Here is a 21,204-nt window from a genome sequence, read left to right as displayed (position 1 = left end):
TACAGATTTTCGAAACAAAAAAATTGAAATCAATTCTTAGGTCGGTGCCCTTATTTCGAATTTCTGTAATTTTCTAAACTGTTTTTTTTTTCCGAGTTAGGTGCGTTTGAAAAAAAAATAAAAGAATAGAAATTACAAGAACTCAAACAGAACGAATAACTTTTTTGAAATAGATGAATGAAATTAATTTGAGAGACATCAAGAACCGAACATGAATTTTTACTAAATTTGCGTACTATTTTTTTGTAGATTTTATTTTTTTCATGAAAGAACGGAACGTTCGTTGAAATTAAAAAGAGTTTGAAGACAATATTTTTAATTTTTAAAAGCTTTTTAAGTCGTAAGTAAATTTTACCAATGTTTAGTTTTGTTTTTTTGTTTTTTTGTTAGGTTTTTATTTTTGAATAGATTTTCTTTAAAGAAGTTGAAAGCCAATATCTCAAAGTTTTGAAAAGATATTAGAGTCGATTTTACCAACTTTTGTTAAATTTTCTTTTAGGTTTTTATTTTTGTAAAAAAACTCTCAATTCGATTTTTCTCAAAATTTGACTGAATGTTGACAACAATATTTTTCAAACGATAAAAGTTTTCTTAAGCCAATATCTCAAGGTTTTGAAAAGGTATTTCAGTCAAAATTCAATTCTGATCAACTTTGAGTAATGTTTTTTTTAGGTTTTTATTTTTTATAAAAAAAACTGTCAATTCGATTTTTCTCAAAATCATACCAGATGTTAAAAACGTTATTTTTCGTTGCACAAAATTTATTTGAGATAAAATCATTTTGTATTCGTAAAATTTTTGAGTTGATAAATTCTTTTTTTCGGTTCTTTTTTATTTATAAAAAAACTATTAATTGGATTTTTGTCAAAAAATATACTTGCTTGGTATCACGTTGCACCATTTTATATTTGATTTAATTCAAGTCTCTAGCGTTTTTGGTTCATGAGATATTTAGGGTTAACCAAAATGTTCCTCTTTTTTACTTGCGACATATAGGAACTATATGGCAAGTTTTGCATTCGTGCAAAATTTCGAACTCGAGATTTTAATCAAACATGATATTACGATGGTAGACAAGTCGAAAAAAGTGGGTCCCGCGATTCCGTCCGGTCGGTTTTGTCTGTCTGTCCACGCTCCTACAGCCTAAACCATTGGGTCGATTGAGTTCAAACTTGGAAGTTAAGGTTTTGAGCAGATTCGCGTTAGGCGTTTTTTTCATTTTTTTTTTAAGATCAAAACTAACAGTGGCCACCATACAATATTTTTGGGCAAAAAACGAAAATTCGAATTTTCTCAAAAACAAACCGATAGATTTTCTTTAAATTTTCTCTAAAATTTTATTTTTTAACTTGGCTTCTTTTAATAAGAAAAACAAATTTTTGTATTGCTCAGGAAAGGTACCGCTCATAGAACCGTTATTTTGTTTTTTAATTTTCTCAGTAGTTTATAAACCGATTTCAATAATTTTTTTTTCTGAATAAGCTCTTATATTACTTTAACAATATTTGATTATCAAAAGTGCAATTTTTTATTGTTTTGATTTTTAAAAAAATATTGAATTTTATTTTTTCAAAATTCAATATCTCAAAAACGTTTCAACAGTTTTTTACGAAATTCAAACGTATAGCGTATATTAACAATCTCTAAACAACTGAGTACCAAAAATATTTTTAGAACAAAATTCAAAAATTTTATATATAAAAAATTAATTTAAAAAAAAACCGCTCTAACGATTTTCATAAAAAAAATTGAAAAATAAAATGTTTTTTTATTTATAAAATGGCATTTAAATTTTTGAAGACAAACTTATTTTTCGGGCAAAGTTTTGAATATTAAAATAATTTTTTTTTAATATTTTAACTGTGCATGAGCCCGAAAGAGCGCATTATTTTGACAAAATTGTAATTACATTCCTAGCTTTTATCTAAATTAGTGCATTTGGTACATATATATTTATATATTTTTATAACTAAAATTATTGTAAATACCAACAATGGCCGCCCATGTAGCGCAACTGTATCGGACTAACGAATATGATATATTTAATCAACAGTCTATTTTAAAGTGCCTATCAAGAAGTATTATCTTGGTAACTTTGTATATGTGATTTTAAAATATTATTCTTTACGAATAAGGTTGTTTCACACATGATTTACTTTCCTTCGCCTATCTAAACTTAGTACAAGTTAAAAAAACGGGCCAGAAAGAGTATGTATATGTATTTACTATTAGAATCACTTTTTCAACGTATACACATTATACCTATTTATAAAAGTATTACGTACGACTTCTACAACTACTGCTTACGTGTCACTTCATAACTAAAATCCCAAACGCACAAAAGCCTGACTGTAAACAAAACATCAATAGCAATTTCTTGTACCTGTTCGTATGCTTGTTATTTTCTTAAACTTTAACAAAATAAATAAACTGAACGTAAAAACTTCATGCTAGCGCTGAAAACTTATAGTAAAGAAGGAATGTATGTACCTTTTAGCTACCAATAACATTCCTTTATTATCATCATAAACATGTCCTTATCTATCTATCTGCATAAAGCTAAGCACGCCAATGCTTATTCGTTTTAGACATCTACCTGCTACCTAACTACACAACCAATAGGCGATCGTTTTACAATTTAAACATTCATGGTCTGCCTCTTTCTTATCTTATTTATTTTCCATCCTGATTCTTCTAATATGAAATTACAATAAAGCTCTATCTAAAGGAAAAAAGCTTTGAATCGCATCGTAGCCTTATACATAATACAAACCATTTTTCATATACAAAGATCGTACCGAAGTAAAAGCAGACTTATGAATGTAAATAAAAACAAATATCGGTAAAAGATCCTAAACAGCTGACTTAAGCATGCAAAAGTTTGTTTCATCCCGTTATTAGATACAATATTAAGCTATTTTGTTTTTTTATATAAAGTGCATTGATATAAATAAAACAAAAACAAATTCATCAACCTTCATATGGAAGCTCTTTATGTGAAAATATATACAAGGATAGACTCAAGTAGAATGAAGGAAATTGTGTAGACTTTTTGGGTCGAAAATTAATTATCTCCCTTATTCTGCTGGCTGCTTATGGGAATGGAAATAATATTTTTCTCTCGCTCCCGCTGAATTTCTCCACTTTCGATACTAAAGCCACGCCAACGACTATGCATCTGGTCGCTCTAAAAGTTTCTGCTCATGAGAGTCCTATGGTTTTCATTATGTACAATTGTACATAATGGCATTTATATCTTTGAAGACAAACTTAATTTACAGGTATATTTTTAAATCTTATATAAGTACTTTTTTAAACAGACTCTTAGCATACAGGAGCAAGTTCGTGCGACCCAGTCGTGCATTTTATTTTAAACTGCATTATTGTCTGTATAACAAAATTTATTTGAAGGTCTATATCTCTTCTGGTTCTTGAGCTATGGACGACGAAAAAAAGTCGCTAATGTTTTTCTAAAAATATGTTTCATATTTCGACTCTAGGGGCCTTGAAACGTAGAGAAATGTCAAAATTTTTAATTTGACAAATCGGACAAATTAAATTAACTTCCTATGGGAACTTCAAAATGTTTGTTTTTTTAAATTGAACATCACTAGATTCTGCTTCCTTACGTTTAATCGTGCTACAAATTTACTTTCTCACTTTTTTGAAAAGATTTTTTTATAAAAACAAAGCTATAAACAAATATTTAATTTATTTTCATAAGTTAACTAGAAGAATAATATATTATATATACATTCTTACTATTTTTTTAGAAAAAAATAATAAATCATTCAATTTGCAATTTTAAACCATTTTCCTTTTTTTTGTTCTAGATGTTTCAACAATATGCAGTTTTCCAGGCTCACCAGCTCACAGTTCAATTGTGTTTTCAAATTCAAGCTTGAATCATGGTACTGTTGCATCATATTCGTGTGAAAGAGGTTTTGAACTTCTTGGACCAGCACGTAGAGTATGCGATAAAGGAACATGGATGCCCGAAGGAATACCATTTTGTGGTAAGTTGTTTACTTTTTCCATGCAAAATAAAGGGTGATTTTTTAGCCATTATCTTTTTGGCAACACTGGTTTAAACAGCTGATGCACGTTTCTTGTTTTGTTTCACTGTGAAACATCTTCTGTTTGGTTTATAATTTAACCATGAATCGTCTTCCAATGAACAATGAATTACAATTCTGTTAAGAAAGTAAATAAGCGGAATTGACGATTTTGGAGTGAATATCAGTCAGAAGCATTGCAAGAGCTACCAATGCATCCAGAAAAATTCACAGTTTGGCCCGGTTTATGGGCGGGTGGCATCATTGGACCGAACTTCTTCAAAGATTGTGCGAATCGTAACGTAACTTTGAATGGTGAGTGCTACCGTGAGATGATTTCCAACTTTTTTTTTTGCCCAAAGTGCAAGAACGGTGCCAAATGCCACACAGCATGCGCAAAAATGGACTCATTGGGAGGTGAGTTCGGTGAACATTTTATTTCACTTTCGAGAATGGTCAATTGGCCGTTCATGTCTATACAAACAAGCCCGCTTCAATTGATGCATTGGAAAACAACATTTATTCATGAGATACCGGCCGAAATGCTGGAAAGAGCATGCCGAAATTGGAAAAAGTGCATGGACCATTTGAGACGCAGTCAAGGTCAAATTCAATGAAATAATCTTCAAACATTGAATTATATGGGCCGTACTATCGATTCAAATCGATTCATGCATTTTTTAAATTGTATGTGTTTTTTGTTTAAATGTTCTTATAGCTTTTAAAAATCACTTTTTATAACACAATTATAAAAACAGATCAATTTACAATGACACAAAAAAGTGCTTAACAGCTTATTTAGACAAAGTTGTTCAATTCAGATTTGTTAGATAATTATTGCAAATTTAACACTAAAATAATTTTTGCAGTAATTATACCCAAAATTCAAGGATACAATTTCATGTACTCAATGTTACCTCACCCGGGATTAACTTTTAATTCTCATTATAAATCAAGATAAACTAGGCCTCAGCATTAAAATTAATCTACCTAGTGATATTTTCTTACATTATACCTTTATAATGACCATAACCGAGTAAAAAATGTTAAAATAATAATAATATTTCCTAAGCTATTTTAAACTCTAGCATTTATCCTAAATTATGTTGTATAAAGAGTGAAAAATACTTTACACTAAATTTTAACTAATTTCAAACTACTTATTATGTTTTCACACATATCCGCTTAGCCTTTGCAAAGTAGTTGAATAGCTGCCTAACTCTAACTATAATTATATTCAAAAGAGAAGATTATAATCGTCATGGTACCTTAACTATGCTAATCAAGTATGAAATCATTACATTACTTAAGCTAAGCAAATTATACGTACACATATTATTTAGTACCTATGTAAAGTAAGCTTGAAGGTAAATTTCTGTAATTCTCGAATTTCTATATGCTTATAGACAAATAGCTATCATTACTTAGTGTCCGTCATCATCGTCGTGGTTCTTATTTAGATTTTTTATTCACATCAGTTAAAGAGAACGCAAGCTGAAGTATAACTAACTTTGATGCTGTACAAAAATATTAAAAGCCTCGTCGGTTGTATGCAGTTGCTTATGAGCTTTACCAAGAAATTATTCTATTTAAACACATTCGTTAAAAGATAAAAGCTTATACCATTTTCAATTGTGAGTCCAAAACTTGGAGAATTCAGATTTCTTATTCTGAATTATTTTGCGTATTGTTTTCGAATAAGAGGTTTTATTTTGTAGAGACCATTATAAGGGCAGTTGTCACTTTTGGAGCTATCATCTTTTGAAATTTAGTCTTTTTGTGAAAGACAAATTTCCAGAGTGCGTTATTTTTCAAATAGGTGATCACCAAGATCTTGTGATTTAACAACTTTGGACAACCCAATGTCAATCCCTTAAGGGTAGGATTCGTGATATTATCAAGACATGTAGATTTCCTCTCTAAAATGAAATAAAAATTATTTGATTTTCCTTAAAGAAAGCTTGTTTTCATTTAAAAACTCTACATTTAAATAATTTTAAGATGAGAGGGACTCCAATCAAAAATTCTACCATACTGAAAAACATTGTTCAAAGTTTTTCTAATTTTTTTTTTTTAAATGAAGTAATTACTTCTTTTTTCTATGAAACCAATATTGAACTCTAACGTTTATTTTAATCCAACCAAAGCAAAGGACCAAACCGACAACATTTCTGACATTAATGCAAATTGATGAACAAACGGATTAACCTCGTTAGGAGAAATTAGCTGTGAACGCATCTCTTGTTTTATTTTTCATTTCATTACATTTCGTTTCTCTGATTTTCCTGTTGGTTTTCAAATATGTACAATATATAGTAGATTATTCTGGAGGATGCGAGCGTATCTTTATACGTCATTTTTTGTATAGTGTATTATAGTGTATTGAAGTAACCTTGACCTGATTGGAGCATTTCAATTTAGAAAAACAAAAACAAGGATGAAAGAAATAATTCTTTTTATAGGTATCCGTCTGCATTTGTACTCTCTTCGTTTTGATCTCTGTACAAGAAACGAAGACGAAAACGATTGTGGAGGAACTTTTGGATGTGACTGGAACCTTATTTACAATTTCACATATATTACATACAAACAAATGTGTTCAAAAACAACGATGAAATTTCCGGAATAGTGTGACTGAAGTGTCTTTATTTTTTTTTCTTGGATTATTAAAACACTTTTATTTTGACAAAATAAAAAAAACGGAGTATAAACATATTTTTTGAGAAATTGGTGAAAACAAAAACAAAATATTAAAATTTTACAAGCCCTAATTTAAAAAAAAACTTACTAAATATTTTTTCTTTCCAAAAATAATTTACAAGAAATAAGCTGCAGCCATGTGAATAATTGAAATTAAGAGGTTAAGACTTTTTGAAGGGTTTCCAAGATATGTTTATGTTTTTTTTTTTCAAAAAGTGGACGAATTAAAGTCAAATTAAAACCGAAGAGATTGCCAAGAAACTTACCATAGTGTTAAAATTGATCCAAATGAACACAAATATTTTGGGATAGGGTCTTCTGTAAGCAAGACTAACAACTTTTTAGAAAATTCAGTTGTAATGAAAAACCAAAGCTTGAAAAACGATGGTAACACTTTAATTGTTTTAAATACGACTCTTGTCAAGGCAAAAAAATTTGGAGTAATCGTTTTATCTAAATTAAATATGTTTCAAAAACAATAATTCTCAAACTTGGAATTAAAAAACAAAGGAAACAATCGATAATTTAAAAACAATTATTATCAATTTTGTATTCTTATTCAATTCTATAATAAATATTTGTTAAGTTTGTAATCATTATTTTTTCAGTTTCAAAAGTAAAACTAATAAAACACACACAAGGATACATTCTTGATGAACATTTTATTTCATTATAAAGTTTTGTCAAAAAACAGTATGATTCAAATAGCAGCCATTTTTGAACCACTTTTGTGTCCATTTCGGATTATTTCTCGGCCATAACTTGAATATAGTCGACGTTCTATTTTTGGATGGTTGGAAACCATCTACCCTTGTCTAACCATATCAAATAATACATTTAACATTGCAAGAAATGGATCAAAGACTCTTAAGTCAAGTAAAGTAAAAAGGGTTTAACCTAATGGATTGTAAGGTGGAAATTTGCTCATACCTTCCTTTTAGTGCACTAAACATTGTGTAAAAAGTCTCATAAAATCTCATGCTTTATACCGCCAAAATACTCGCAACCCGCTTTTTCTTCATTCTGACTGTTTCTACTCGTATGAGTAATAAAACTAGCAACTAGGTTGCTTAAGTGCCGTGAAATGAAGCCAAATTTCAAGAATTGTTCTTATTTCACTTTAAGTAAGTGTAATAAAACCAAGTTCACATTCAACGTAATGGTTTCTCATTAATGCAGATCAATTTTGCATTTACTTAACCTCACACCTACCCCAAATCTTATAATGTGCCAAGAAGGGTGGTTTCAAGTCGGTCTTATTTGTAAAAATCATTTGGAAGTATTTCACTTTGTCAAAATGTAATATTTGCCAACTGCTGAAAGTGCAATAAGACCAAGTGTGGAAAGTTGGTTTTATTACACTTGTTCTTATTTTACAGCAGCCATTGTTATATTTTGTTACAAAATTATTAGGAGTAATCCTTTTTTTTATTTTATACAAATTAACACAGAAGATTCAGCAGATCACAGTACTATTTGAATTATCACACGTTTTCTGCCTTGTCACGCAGCCCGAAAGCTAAAGAACCATTTTCATTTGAATACAAATTATATACAAATTATTTGTACGCTCTTTTTTTGTTCACTTGTCACAAGCACTGATTTCATCTGAAGAACACAATTTGATGTTTTGAGACAAAGTGAGATAAACAAAGATAAACAGAGATTTTCCTCAGTGAAAATTCTTAATCTCGCCATCTTGGTCTTATGAGAGTGAGCAAATGGAAACAAAACCTAAATTAAACGATACCGACACAAGATTGATATTTTTCGATATTTATATGACCTAACTTAAGTTGTGTTGAATTTCTATTACATGCTTTTAAATAAAATAATTTGATATGTGCACCAACAACCTGTCACATTTCATTAATTTCAAAAAAAAACTATGCACTGGTCACCCTATTGAAGTAAAAAATAAATAAAATTCGGTTGCAAAATAAGGAGAGCTCGCTCTTCCTTTACCAGAGAACGAAAACACGAAAAGGACACTTGTTCCTTTTTCCACCCATTTTATGAGCCATAAATATACACCAAAATGCAATCTTCTTACAAAATGAAATGCTTTTTCTCTTAATCGAGAATCTTGTAACTGTTACTGTTACATATCTATACATATGTATGTACTAGTATATTCTTGTGTTTTCAAATAACCTTAAGTGATAATAATTTTCGATCTTAACAAAGTACCTACCAAACCTTCTTCTAGTTGTTGGCGTTGTTGTTAAAAAGTAATAAAAATAAGTGCGCTTGTTTCATTTGCATTTGACCTTAGGATTTAAAATTCAAGACATTTTTAGGTTTTACTTTGTTTTGTTTTAAAAAAAAATTAAAATTTAGGTCATCTGAACGAAAGCTTACACTTTCAATGGTCTTATACCTGATACCATTTCACTTTAGATTTCGTTCAATGAACTGAATTTTATGACAACCACTTTTATTATGAAAATCACGTAAAGATGTTAAGTGTATGCCAAGTCAAGCTCCAAACTAAAAAAGAAAAAACTTAAAGTCTGATGAAAAGTGACAACACGAATGGAATCAAATTTTATTGGTGATGTTGCATTTTAAAGTCGTATGGTTCGGTTAAAAATGAAATTTCAAAAAGCACTTAGATAGCAATTTACCTACCTACCTTAAAAACTAAACAATCAGACCATTTGCAATTGCTTTAATTTCTAAAATTTAAGGGACCTCTTTAAGTTAAGTACCCGCAAGGCATTTTTTTAAATGAAATGAAAGAAAAAAATAATTTAAAAAAAACTCAACAAAATGTACAACGAAATAATAAATCATTGTCAAAAAAAGGGACTTCAGTTGGCTTTCACTATAAATTGAAACACATTAAAACTAATTTAATGAGTTTATTTTAAAAAAGAATAGCCGGAAATAAAACATACGCTATATATGTACATGAGTATGTACATGGACGAGAATGTTTTCATTAATTTATTTTTCATCTGGTACTTACTTTATATTAGTCTTTTTTATTTTTTGTTTTTGTTGTATTCTTTGTCTGTGCACAGGAAATGAGCTGTGAGAAACGGAAATTGAGAACAGGATGCTGCGGTTAGACCGAATATAATAAATGGACAGTATGTGGTTGTGGGCGCTGGGCGTATAGTGTTGCGAAAATCGATTTATGTTTTGAGTTGGTTAACCATTCCAGAGTTGGTTAATCCACATAAAATGTTTGAAATAGTGAATTATGGTTTACGTATAGTGAACTCTTTTACATAAAGAACAGACAGATCCTGGCAATTTAAAATTTTACTTAATATCTACGTACATATAAAGATAGAATGAATTATGCAAGGACAATAGAAAAATTGTTTTTGAAATAATTAGAACAGACAAATGGTAAATGCAGAAAAGTTGGAATGGGCCTGATGACGTTTTCCACTGGTTTGTGTAGCTAAAGGCCAAATTAGGAACATTATAAAGCTAAACTTGGATTAAATAATTCTACATCTTAAGAATTATAGGAATTCCCAATTACATTTAATAATATGCCAAATTGTCATGAAAGGAAATTTAATTCAAAATTAAAGGTTAAAGTGTGTTTTGCTTTAATTTGCAATAAATTCTGATGGATACTATATTTTTTTAAATTTAAAAACAATAAAATCAATATAAAATGAAATCATTTCGAAAAATTCGTTCGTACTTTAGATATTTGAGTGTAAGATAATAATTTTTTAAAAATTAGCGACTGACCAAAATGTCAGTTCCTTGAGTCACAAATCCATTGACAGGAAATATTTGTTAAAATCTTTTCCCAGGAACATACAAAAATACTTTTTTCTTTAATTATCTTTGACTGCTTTGTAACTTGTTTTTAATATTCATCAAATAGCTTAAAGTTTTCTATCTTCTTTTTGATGTTTTTCAGGGAAATTATTTCGGCCTTTTGTTTTTATTTCTTATGTTTTTGGACGAATCGTCACTTTAGACCAGACTAGAATAGGGTTTTTAACAATAGACAAAAAGTGTTATAATTATTACATAGCTAAGGATTATAATTTTAGAATAGCTAGTAGTACCCGTGGCATGATGGTTATAGCATAGGACTGTCATTCCAGAGGTCTTGCCATGGATTGACAAATCTTTTAATAGTATTTTTTGTCGTGAAAAGTGCTTTTTTGACATATAAAATATATGTCTCATTATCACTGAGTCTTGTAAGTCTTATATCGCGTACAAAATAAATAAAACAAAAACGGTTTTATATATCAATGAAATTCTTCATTCCTGTGAAAGTACGTTCGATGCCATTGTGAATGAAAATCGATTTCTTCGCATGGCCACGATTGCAAAAGTCCAGACGCTGAAAACAATCTTCGACGACAATCTTCAAGAATAATCGGCCGATTCAGCTGCAATAACACGTTCGATATTCGTTCGAAGTTCACCAATCGTCGCTTGTTGGCATAGACCATAGACTTGACGTAGCCTCACAGGAAATAGTCTAACGGCGTCAAATCGTACGACCGAGGCAGCTAAGCGACTTTACATTTTGTGAGATAACACGATCTTAAAACTTGGTTTTCAATAAATTGATTGTGACGTTCTCTGTGTGGTTTGTGGTGCGTCTTGTTGGAACCACATGTCTTCCAAGTCCATATCATCCAATTGGGCCAAAATAATATTCGGTTATCATTGAACTGTAGCGATCATTCACAGAAACGTGCCGGTCTTGATCATCACGAAACCACTCCAAACCGTAATTTTTTCGGGATGCAATGATGACTCATGCAGTGCTATTGGATTGCTGCTGGGCAAATATCACACATTTTGCGGTAAATCATCTCCATCCCTGAAGATGATTTTTCGTTGAAAATCGTCAAGTTGTCAAGTTGTTGCTCAGCCTAATTCACGAACATACGGCGCTTCTGCTGGTCAAGCGGCTTCAGTTCTTAAGTCAATTTAATCTTGTAAGGATGTTAGGCCAAGATCTTTCCGTAAAATTCGCTACAACGACGTCACAGAGATGCCAAACGATTGAGAACGATGTGTGAGAGACACATTTGGGCTTTCTGCAACTGAAGCCTCAGCGGTATAAATATTCTTGACACTACGGGCACTTCTTTGTCTCACTGGCGCGGTCAAATTATGCACTGTGCCTGTGAATTAAAATTTTTCCAATAGACGCTTAATTGAGCTTCTGCAAGAACGATTATGACGATTATAAATTGGACGTAGCACTGAGGTCACTGACTCCTAATTTCGGCCGTAAATTTCAATAATTTCGACTCGTCGTTGGCTCGTACATATTTTTAAATCATGAAAAGCCAAACTTAACTGAAGAGAATTGTCAAAAGAGCGGCAAGAAATATAGCGTCATATCTGTCCCTGTCGCTGCAATCCCCAACAGGGAGTTTCTGCTGCTGGTTTGAACGGCTTGGCTCGTGCTTGCTTCGAGCCCATCCGTTTAGAGTCTGGGTAAAAAAGGGTGGTAAAATTGGGGAAGGTGTGCACATTTGGTTGTGGTTTCCTCCTCGGCCTTAAGACGGAGTGTGCATGCCTGAGTCTGCTAGGCCTCGAGTCTTAAGGGACTCATCCAGAAGTGACCTGAACGGTTGCGAAAGCTCCACCGGAAGCTATATTCTGGTACCACGGGAGACAAGAGCCCCTGGACCTGGCCGTTTCTGGTGTCTCATTGTCATTGGTCGGCCATGTCCAGCCTGTCTGAGAGGTAGGCCCCCTTGTGGGAGTATCGTGTTGGCTGTGATTACCCAAAATCGCGGGAATGAATGGTATCCAGGGTTCCTGCCAACATCTAGGAATCTTGGGTACAAGAGGCGTTAGATAGGTTACGCTCCCCAGCAAGGGGTGTGAACATGCCTTAACATGTTCACAGAATTGTGCTGGGCGGGCGCGAGCTCCCCTGGGTCGCTGGTCGACGCTTTCCTTCGACCCCGTCAGAGTGGGTAGGTCCACCGTGGAATTAAGCCATAACAGACAGGCGTCCACGTTAAGCCTTAACTTATCTGTCCCTGTCGCTCTACTTTCCCTGTTAAAAACCCTTTAAAAAGACTTATAATATATAAAGACGTATACGTATAAAATTCAACTTTATTTAACAGTAATAAAATACATTTTTTCGGATCAAAATTGTTGTAAAAATCTCTTAATTTCTTAATGATTTGCTAGAATTGTCATTTTAATCATATGGGGGTGTCTTCTGACAAAACTGAGTTCTGCATAGATTATTGATCAATATCTACAAACAAGCCTCCTCACAACGCAAACAATCTTTGCAAGCTCTTACTTATTAGTAAACCGGTAAGCCCTTAAAATGTATTATATTTTTTGTTGCCTATTTTTTACTTAAAAAATTACGAAAACATACAATGAGCTTGGTGTAGTTTAAAAAATAAACATAAGTAAAATATAAACTTTAGTCTTCCAGACGTCCCAACTTTATTTTCTGTCTTATAAGTGACAAACGAGAAAATCTAGAAGTAATGTATCTCTCATACGTTTCAAGTTTATGGTCAGCTTGAGTTGTATTTAATTGAAATATAAAACCACTTCCTGATATTATGATCTCGTTGATAAAATTTCACTTGTCACATGATAGCCACAAAAGTTATTGAAACAAACTTCTAAGTGAGACATGGATTTCGTTCTTGCATATTGTTTTATGTACCGGATTGGTGTGTGTGTAATATGAGAGGTGTTGCATGAAAGAAGATTGAACTTAACTTTATTTAAAGCATTTACATTTTTGACTGTTTAAGATTTAAAAAAAACAACAATTCAAAGGGTTCTCCTACATTTTTGTATTTATGGAACTACAAAATAATTAATTTGATTAATGCAGCCGGAGTTAAGTTGTTTTGATTTATGATATTTTTATGAATTATTGTTAATTTTAAATCTGCAAGTGTTTGCTTTTAATAGTGTTATTTAGTTTTGTTAGTGTTGAATAGATTTTTTTATATTAATTGAAATTTGAACTGCAATTATATTAATTGGCAATAAGTAAAGGCTAAAAGAAAATTCCATTACTATTTAATAAGTTAAATGTTATTGCATTGAAATAAAAAAAAATTGAACAAATAGTTTTATTAATTGCTATCAACATAAAAAGAAATCATGTTTTCATTTTATTTTTAAAATAAAAGAATGTTAATTAATCTTAATAATACAGCAATGGGGACGATTTTTAAATGCATTTTGTTATTCTGTCGGTTGTCTGCCTACTTAACTTGTCTTACAGTCAAACTGCTTTTGCGTGTGAATCGAATCTTGTATTTGTATTTTATTTATTTCAAATATCGCTTACAAGGTAGGACATGAGTCTTTTAAAGTGTTGCAAGCCTTTACATTAATTTCAGAATTCGAATAAACATTATTAGCTATTTACATATATTTATACATATTTCAAGAAAATGAAATTTAATTTCAATTATGTGCCAAATAGTTGATAAGTAAAAAATTTATATCTACTTATGCTTCTTATTCTTCTCATAGCGATGGGCAGAGAGTTCTAAAGGCGTACAAATATGATTACAAAATTGACGCTCAGTATTTAGAAAATAGTATTGGGTTAATATTAAAAGAAAGGACCCTGTTGTATGATTGAAATTCAGCTTTCCATATAGATAATCAGGTTGTTGTGTTTGGATGGTTTCATGCAGGTAACTCAGAGAGCGAAAGTTTATTAAGCTGTCTAAGCTACAACCAGAAATACGAACCGCAAAAATGGACATAAATTTAGCGGGCAATATTGTTATAAGCAACATTCTATTTGCGGCTAGTCACACAGTCTAGTTTATAAAACATTTCACACCCAAAGAGCACAATTGGTATCATAAGGGCCTAAGCAAATAGAAGTTTAGTTTTGATCGGGATGAAATTTCGAGTGACTTGAAGAAGACGGAGACTTCCATAGACTTTACCAATGGCACTATTAAGGTGGTCATCCCAAGTGATAGTACGATTGAATCCTACTCCTAGCTTTCTAGCAGTGCTAACATATTCAATATTTTCGTCGTCAAGTTTAAACCCGATAGATCAAAGTTTTTGCGATAGATGGGGAGGGATGTTGATTTGACAGGGTTAAGACGGAGATCGTTCTTTTTTGACCACTGTGAAATGCGGAGCAGATCCTGGTTCATTAAAGCTACGGCATCATTTTTAGCCCCAAAAGGTCGAATTATTAGGAGCTGCACATCATCAGCATAAAGATGAATTAAACAATGTTCAGCAACGCGTGGTAACTCATTTATGTAAAGTGAGAAGATGATTGGCCCAGGGATAGATCTCTGTGGCACTCCACTCAAAACATTGAGAAATGTGGACGAATATCCATTGGCCACCACGCATTGTTGCCTTCCATTGAGATACGAGGGAACAAGCTTACAGGATTCTAAAGAAACCCCAAAGCTAATTCGCAGCTTTCTACAAAGGAATTGAGTGGTAAACAGTATCAAAAGCCTTTGAATAATCTAACAGTGTTATCAATGTAACATGATCACTGTCCATAGCCTTTCTTATTTCATCAGTTACAAAAAGATAGGCGGATTCGTACTTAACAGGTTGTTGATTGTGAGATATTTTTGGATCTGCTCCAGAATAATTTTTTTGAACACCTTCGAAAGAAACGGAAGATTGGCAATCGGCCGAAATTCTGTAGCAGCATGGGAATAATCTTAGCCTTCTTCAATTCTAAATTAAACTCGGAAGTAGTCAATATGCTGTTTAATATGTAGGTTATATAGCGTAGTATATATGGAAGCAGAAGTCTCAAGAACTTTGTGTCCATTTGGTCCAGGCCAGTTGCATTAGATTTATTCGATATTATTGCCTCTACAATGTCTTCCACTTGTATTCTTATAAAAGTCAGAGAGCTGATGATAGCAGTTGGTTCCTCCTCAGTAAGGAAATGAACAGGTGAAGCAACGTTTAAAGGCATGGACGTAGACTTTTTGTTGAGAGCATCACAATTGACGTCACCGACAGGCTTTTTAGATTGTTTGCCAATACCGATTTCACGCAGGTTTTTCCATAATTTTTTGCAAGAGGTTAAAGAACCAAATTTATTTGCATAGTAAAGTCTTTTTGCCGTTCTGACCTTCACGACAACTTAATTACGCAGTATGCAATACAATTTGTGGAAGTGCTCCAGTTTGTAACGTCTCCATTGACTATAGGCGGCATCTCATCGTGACATCATAGTAGAGATGTCGCTATTCAGATAAGCTGGAGTCGTATGCCTAACGAGAAGGGATTGACTTTATGCCATAAAAACCTGACTTGATCATTTACATTTTGCATATGGTACAGTGAGTTCCATTCTACGCAGTCAAAATCAAGCACTAAATCAGATGTGTTTAAGTTTTTGAAGTCTCGGTTTTGAAAAAATTGTTGATCAACCTGAAAAACTAAATCCAAACATACAAAAAGTAAAGTAAAAATTCCAAGGTCCAAAAACTTCATAGTTTTTTTAAAGATAGTTTGTACTCACAATTGTTTGTTTGACTCTGTTTGGAAATAGAACTCATATTTTACAATTCAATATTCATGTTTGGTTAAATCTCGAGTTCGAAATATGTGTTCCTAGATGTCACAAGTAAAAAGACCTCGGATACAGCCATGTTTAGCTTTATCAAATTGAGTCATTCCGAAAACAACACAAGTAAAATGGTGCAATAATGTCAAACACTATGTGGATGCACTTGGTTTTCACCCAAAATCTTTGTCCAATTGAAGCTGAACCAAGCTGAGAAGCGATAACCAATTAAAAGGTCGTGTGCCTTCAATTGGTTTTGTTAAGCAAATAATCCGAATTCTTTGTGGACAATGCTGCTCTACTCTCAACTTGAATGGAACGTCTTTTAACAATAGCGAAACCAATTACTGCACACTATGTAATCAACATGCTAGAGAAGACACGTTTCATTTCATGGGTATTTGTCCAATATTGAGAAACTGGAGGATGCAGTATTTCCAAAAACCATCTTTAACCCTAGAGGAACTCAAGGAACTACTTAATGGACCAAATTGGGAAGCAATATATAAATACTGCAATGAAGCTCTAAATTATAGAAGACTAATTATTACGGAATTTATTTAGAGTATTTAAGTTACATATATGAACCTAGTAGTTATATAGGTCCCCCCGACAGACGGAAAATTTCGCCATTGTCATTTCATTCATTTAAAAATTGTTACAAAACAAAATGTCAAAACTGTGTTAAATAAATGAATCTTAATCTTAAAAAAAAAAAAATCTTAATCAATGCTGCTCTAGTTTATTATTGAAATTTTGAGATGTCATATGGTTAAAGAGTTGATGTCCGCTTAAGTGACACAGCTCACAGCTAAAACTGTCACTTTCTTTTATTAGAATAAAAGTTTAATGAATTTTGTACGTAACCTTGTGTACAACAGACGCAGTGGGAGCTGCATTTTGGTTCAAACTTTTTTTTTAAAAAATGCACTATATGTTTGGCGTACTACACAAAAATCACTTTGGAAATAAGTTTTAAGGAATGGCCAATAATGTTGAAGAATTAAGTTACTCATTCCGTTCAACGGAGGAATGATACTGAATTTTTGTAAATACATTAAGCGGAAACCAGTTGTCGGTGTTGAAAAAGTCTATGACTCAAAAATAAACCACTAGATGACTCCTCCTGCACTTTGATCACTGACTACAAGACTCTATTTGCCTTGGTATCAAACTAAAAAAAAGTTATTTCTTTTAAATTGTAAACGTTTGTTCAAGACCTTAAAATCTTCACAAAAGTTATTTTATATATTTAATTGATTTAATTTTTAAATCATATTTTACTTATTGTATTTACCTTAAATTTATTTCAAAAATATTTATATTTATTTAATCTACGTCATAGAAAAATGACACGTTTTTCCAAATCACCTTGCTCAATAGGAACCTTCATAGACATATACCTTACTTATTCATATATTTTAAATATTTATTCTTATATAACAACATTTGAAGTCATTATAGAACTCGTATTAAAACATTCTATTATGATATATGTATAAGAGCCAACATAAATATTTGTTAAAAAAAACCCCATCCTGTAGACAGAAGTCATTTTGGTAACCCCTTTACATAGACGACTACGACGACGAAAGAAAAAGAAAACCTTACAACAACAATGTAATTTTCCAAGGTTTATATTTATTTTTCCAACTTCTAACATAATGTAGTACATAATACCCAGGGCAATAAATTATAGAATTTGTTTCCTTTTTTAGGTATTTTGAAAGTGTTCTTATTTTCTCTCTCTCATCCTTTCATCCTTATGCTCATTGTCAATTCCTTCTAGGACTTCATCATTTCGTAACGCGTTTCCTCTCAAAAATTATATTCTACAGCAATACCAAGCTACATCATTCTAAATTTGAAAAGGATATTGTTGGAGTTGTGTTGATTCTAGCGAGGGTAGTATAGAGCAACCTATGTAGCAATAGATATATTTCTTATTCGGTATATTGAAAGCCAGAAGGAAGTTGGGTTTGTGTTAAAAAAAAACTTTTGATTGATGTTGACAATAAATAATACTCAAAAGTGGGCAGTAATGTGTGACGTGTTGAATTGATTTCTTTTGACATTAAAGAGCAACGAAAGATTGACTTTATTGTTATGACATACAATCTGGCAAACACTCTCTCTCTCGAGGTATGTTAGAAGTTGTGTTTTGTTCCCGCCTCGTTAAGACGTAGATGAAGGAGATGATATACCAATTTCATGCCTGGTAATTTTTTTGATTTTCGTTATTTTTTGTTGTTGTATTTTCGAACTCTAACCTACAAACATATGAACATATATTTTATTTTATTTATTATGAAAATTCATCTGAGATATCATAATAATTTATTACCTTTTACTCTTGTGAATAAGTTTTATGTACTTTTATATTAACAAAAATTCCGCTTTATGTTCAAAACTAATAGGTTTGTCATTTCCAGATATAATTTATTATGTTTGCGAATAATAATTAATAAAAGAAGTGAAAAAAACATCAATGTGATTTATGGGCGTTTTTGGGATTTATGTTTGCGGCTTTACTCAGACCAACTCGTTCCATTCTTAACAACACATAACAGAACATAACATACCTTGCCTGCCAATCTTACGGTTGTTAGCTTACACCTGTGCGCGCTTCTTGTATTCATAATATATGTAGATTTTCAATCTCAGACTCAGGTCTTTCTATAAGCTAGATACAGAGATGGAGAAAATGTTTATAGATGGATTATACCGTTCACCAGAATCTGAATTGCAATGAGTGAGCGGCTCGGCACAACTATGTAGCTCTATACTGTGTGATTGTGCGTTATTGTGTTTGGATTGAAACAGGTCCGTAGTTGTTAAAAAAAAACTAATATTTCTTAAAAAAAGGCTAAGCACTAAACTAATTACAAATCCCTATTCAACCATCTGTTATCTGGGCAGCTTATCAAAAAGACGTTAACTTAGTAAAATATTTTATTTTAAATAGATAAACGTCCGGTTCCTTGCTAGGAACAAAAAAGGACAAGTGTACGCAAGGTGTCCCATTATTGGTTTTTAGTTCAAATAACTCGTAAGCTAGACGTTTTTATTTTTGAAAAAAAAGTTGCGATCATTTCGTTTTCGTGTAATTTATATATTTATAAAAAAAAAATTCAAAACATAACAAATACAAAATTGTAATAAAAATTTGTTTTTGGGTGAGGAAGTTTTTATTTTAGGATGTACACAAATTGTGGAATCGATTGTGCTTGTTGAAAGTATTGTACATTGTATAATAAGATGCTTCGCTTGAATGAGGCTATTGCGAATATAACAAGTGAGATCTTTTAAAAACTGTTGTATAGAAAAGTGGTTAAAACAACTGCGGGTCTGGAAAGGCTTTGACAACTACAGAATAGTCCAGTTAATAAAGGTTTTCACCTCAAACAAAAATACAACAGTTTTGATATTTGACACACTTACTTAGAGATGTCTGGTGGTGACCCAAAGAAATATCCCCAAGAATCCGACGTGAGCTCTAGAGGCACTTAAGAGAAACATGGAGTTTGTTTCAGTTTTTCACGTTTATCTCGAAAGCTATTTGTCGTGTCAAAAAATGTTGTTTTACGAAATTAAAGCTCATTAAATTTTATAAAAAACCTTTTATGATTTTGTTCGTATCAACTATAGTTTATAAAATAACTCTAGCGGCAGTGAAGAGAAAAATAAGTTTTTTTCTGGTTTTTGGGTTTATCTTAAAAACTATCTGTCGTATCAAAAAATAATCTTTTACAAAATTAAAGCTTATTAAATTTCCTAAGGAAATATAATATTAATTTGCTTGTACTTGTTTTAGTTTGTAAAATAACTCTATAGTCATTAAGGAAAAAATGTGTTTTTTACACGAAAACAAAGCTTATTTAATTTCCTAATTTGTATGTCCCTTTTTACTTCTGAAACTCGTTGGTCTACTATATGGCTCATTGCCTGCATGCCTAAAGAATAAGCATTGTAGCAAGTTACTTTATCATCTCCAACGATGCCACTCACTATTGACCCAAATTTTGAAAATTTTGAGAATATTAAAAGGAGACTTTCAGCCTAATCAAAGTATTTGACAATTGTGTTTTTGAGCTTAAAAAAAATACTTGCTCAGATTTTTAATCCATTTACCAAAAATACCAATCCATATCTGAAGTCAATTAATTTCTGCTATCGTATTCAAAATCTACGTTCGTTTTTAAATGGGGTTTAAAATAAAAGTGTTATGATATTAGTAGTACACCTAGGCGTATACTCACATTTTTGTTGAATTGTTGTTAAACTTTTATTCTTTGCAAGTTCTTATTTGCTTAAATATACATGAGAAACAAATAAGAACTCAACTTAAAGTAATCTCCCTTTTGTTGCATCCTATCTAGGGAATAAGTATACGGCCCTGATCGAAGAACCGAGTCAACTTGGCAGAACAAATAGGTATTAGGTATTTAGCCATAATTTGGTATATTTGCTAAACCTGTAAAGAAGACGCAGTGAAGGGTATCCAATACATGCAGTAAAGGTATAGATATAGGTACACAGAATAAATAAAAATTCAAACTAAGAGAGAACACAAACAAAAACACAACGTTATTAAAGCCGAACTCATATAGCCAGGTATAGACAAAGAAAAAATAAGTTAATCGTTCAGGTATAGATATCTACCTAACAGTTTTTTTCTTGCTGTTGTTGAAAATCTTTGCTTAAAAGTACCTTAGTTCTTGAGGGGGTGGGTAGGTAGCATAAGTTTATGTAGGTACTTCTATTTTTTTTGTGTCTGTCCAATGAAGACGAATATTTTATTAAAAAAGGTGCAGTTTTCTTTAACCACAGCCATTAGACCAGACTATAGGCAAAGACTCATTGACACTCAAAAACAGCTGTGCGTGCGTGTTGAATACCCTTAAAACTTAAAGACTATGCGAAGTATTA

General features: G+C 31.7%; 1 protein-coding gene across 1 annotated transcript in view; it reads left to right on the top strand.

Moving 5' to 3' along the window:
• Positions 1-21,204, top strand: part of LOC129946887 (uncharacterized) — a 64,655-nt gene that overhangs the window by 21,394 nt on the left and 22,057 nt on the right. Inside the window, exon 2 of the mRNA XM_056057255.1 lies at positions 3,834-4,016. Coding sequence (XP_055913230.1) covers positions 3,834-4,016 — 183 coding nt within the window. The remainder of the gene's footprint in view (positions 1-3,833; positions 4,017-21,204) is intronic.

The sequence above is a fragment of the Eupeodes corollae genome, chromosome 2 (genome assembly GCF_945859685.1).
Source record: "Eupeodes corollae chromosome 2, idEupCoro1.1, whole genome shotgun sequence".
Taxonomy (NCBI): Eukaryota; Metazoa; Arthropoda; class Insecta; order Diptera; family Syrphidae; genus Eupeodes; species Eupeodes corollae.
The sequence above is the reverse complement of the archived record's forward strand: the minus strand, read 5'-3'. Positions and strand labels throughout refer to the sequence as shown.